General features: G+C 34.3%; 1 protein-coding gene across 2 annotated transcripts in view; it reads left to right on the forward strand.

Annotated features, from left to right (window-relative positions):
• Positions 1-987, forward strand: part of LOC118742406 (beta-glucuronidase-like) — a 41,966-nt gene extending 40,979 nt beyond the window's left edge. For both annotated transcript variants that reach the window (XM_036474462.1, XM_036474463.1), the window contains exons 9-12: positions 1-20; positions 112-288; positions 490-628; positions 692-987. In XM_036474462.1, coding sequence (XP_036330355.1) covers positions 1-20; positions 112-288; positions 490-628; positions 692-891 — 536 coding nt within the window. In that variant the 3' untranslated portion in view covers positions 892-987. The remainder of the gene's footprint in view (positions 21-111; positions 289-489; positions 629-691) is intronic.
• The last annotated feature ends 14 nt before the right edge of the window (positions 988-1,001 follow it).

Here is a 1,001-nt window from a genome sequence, read left to right on the forward strand (position 1 = left end):
AAGCCAAAAAAGATAAGCTGGTAAATATATATGTGTATTGAATATCTGCATAAGTAAAATTGAATGTTTATTCAAACGTACATGCGTACATACATATGAATTTATAAACAGGGGCAATATTTGGATATTGTGAGTTTCAATAGGTATAATGCATGGTACCAAAACACTGGTAATTTGGATATGATAACCAAACATGTAGAAGATGAAGCTACATTGTGGCATGAAATGCATAATAAACCTGTTATAATGACCGAATATGGCGCAGATACTTTTGAGGGATTGCATTCTGTAAGTATTTTATAAAATACATTCCCTGCCCTCAGAAATGCATCAAGCCAAAGCATGTATCTTTTATTTCTACACTATAATATGCGCAACCACTTTTAAATACCGAATTGGAATTTAGTTGCGCAAATAAGAGACTTGTTTCATTTCTGAGCACAGAATTCTCATTAAATATGCATGTGTCAAATTTTCACCGTCCCACAGTTACCTGCATATGTTTGGTCGGAAGAATATCAGCGATCCCTACTTGGCAAGCATTTTAAAGCTTTTGATAACCTTAGATCTCAAAAGTGGTTTATTGGTGAATTTTTGTGGAATTTCGCAGATTTTAAAACCGCTCAAAGTGAGTTTTTAAACTAATATCGCATTTTGTGACTAATTTCTGTATAACTATTGTGATTTACAGCTTTTACTCGTGTTGGAGGAAATAAGAAGGGGATTTTTACTCGTAATCGCCAACCAAAGTCGGCAGCATATCTTCTTCGTCAGCGTTATTACAGTTTAGCCGTGGAACTCGATCAATGTGAGGTACCTCGGGATATTTTCGATTACATTATTCACTGGCAAGAAAAACCACCTTTTATAAGAGATTATGATGACTTATAATAATCATACTATCTTAAATTCGCGTTGTTTCACATTTATATTGGGTTAGTTTGGGTGCGTTCCGAAATGCATGAAGCCGAAGCATTAGTCTTTTATTTCTACACTATAAT

Source organism: Rhagoletis pomonella, unplaced genomic scaffold (genome assembly GCF_013731165.1).
Source record: "Rhagoletis pomonella isolate Grant_MI unplaced genomic scaffold, Rhpom_1.0 Rhpom_scaffold_00007, whole genome shotgun sequence".
NCBI classification, from domain to species: domain Eukaryota; kingdom Metazoa; phylum Arthropoda; class Insecta; order Diptera; family Tephritidae; genus Rhagoletis; species Rhagoletis pomonella.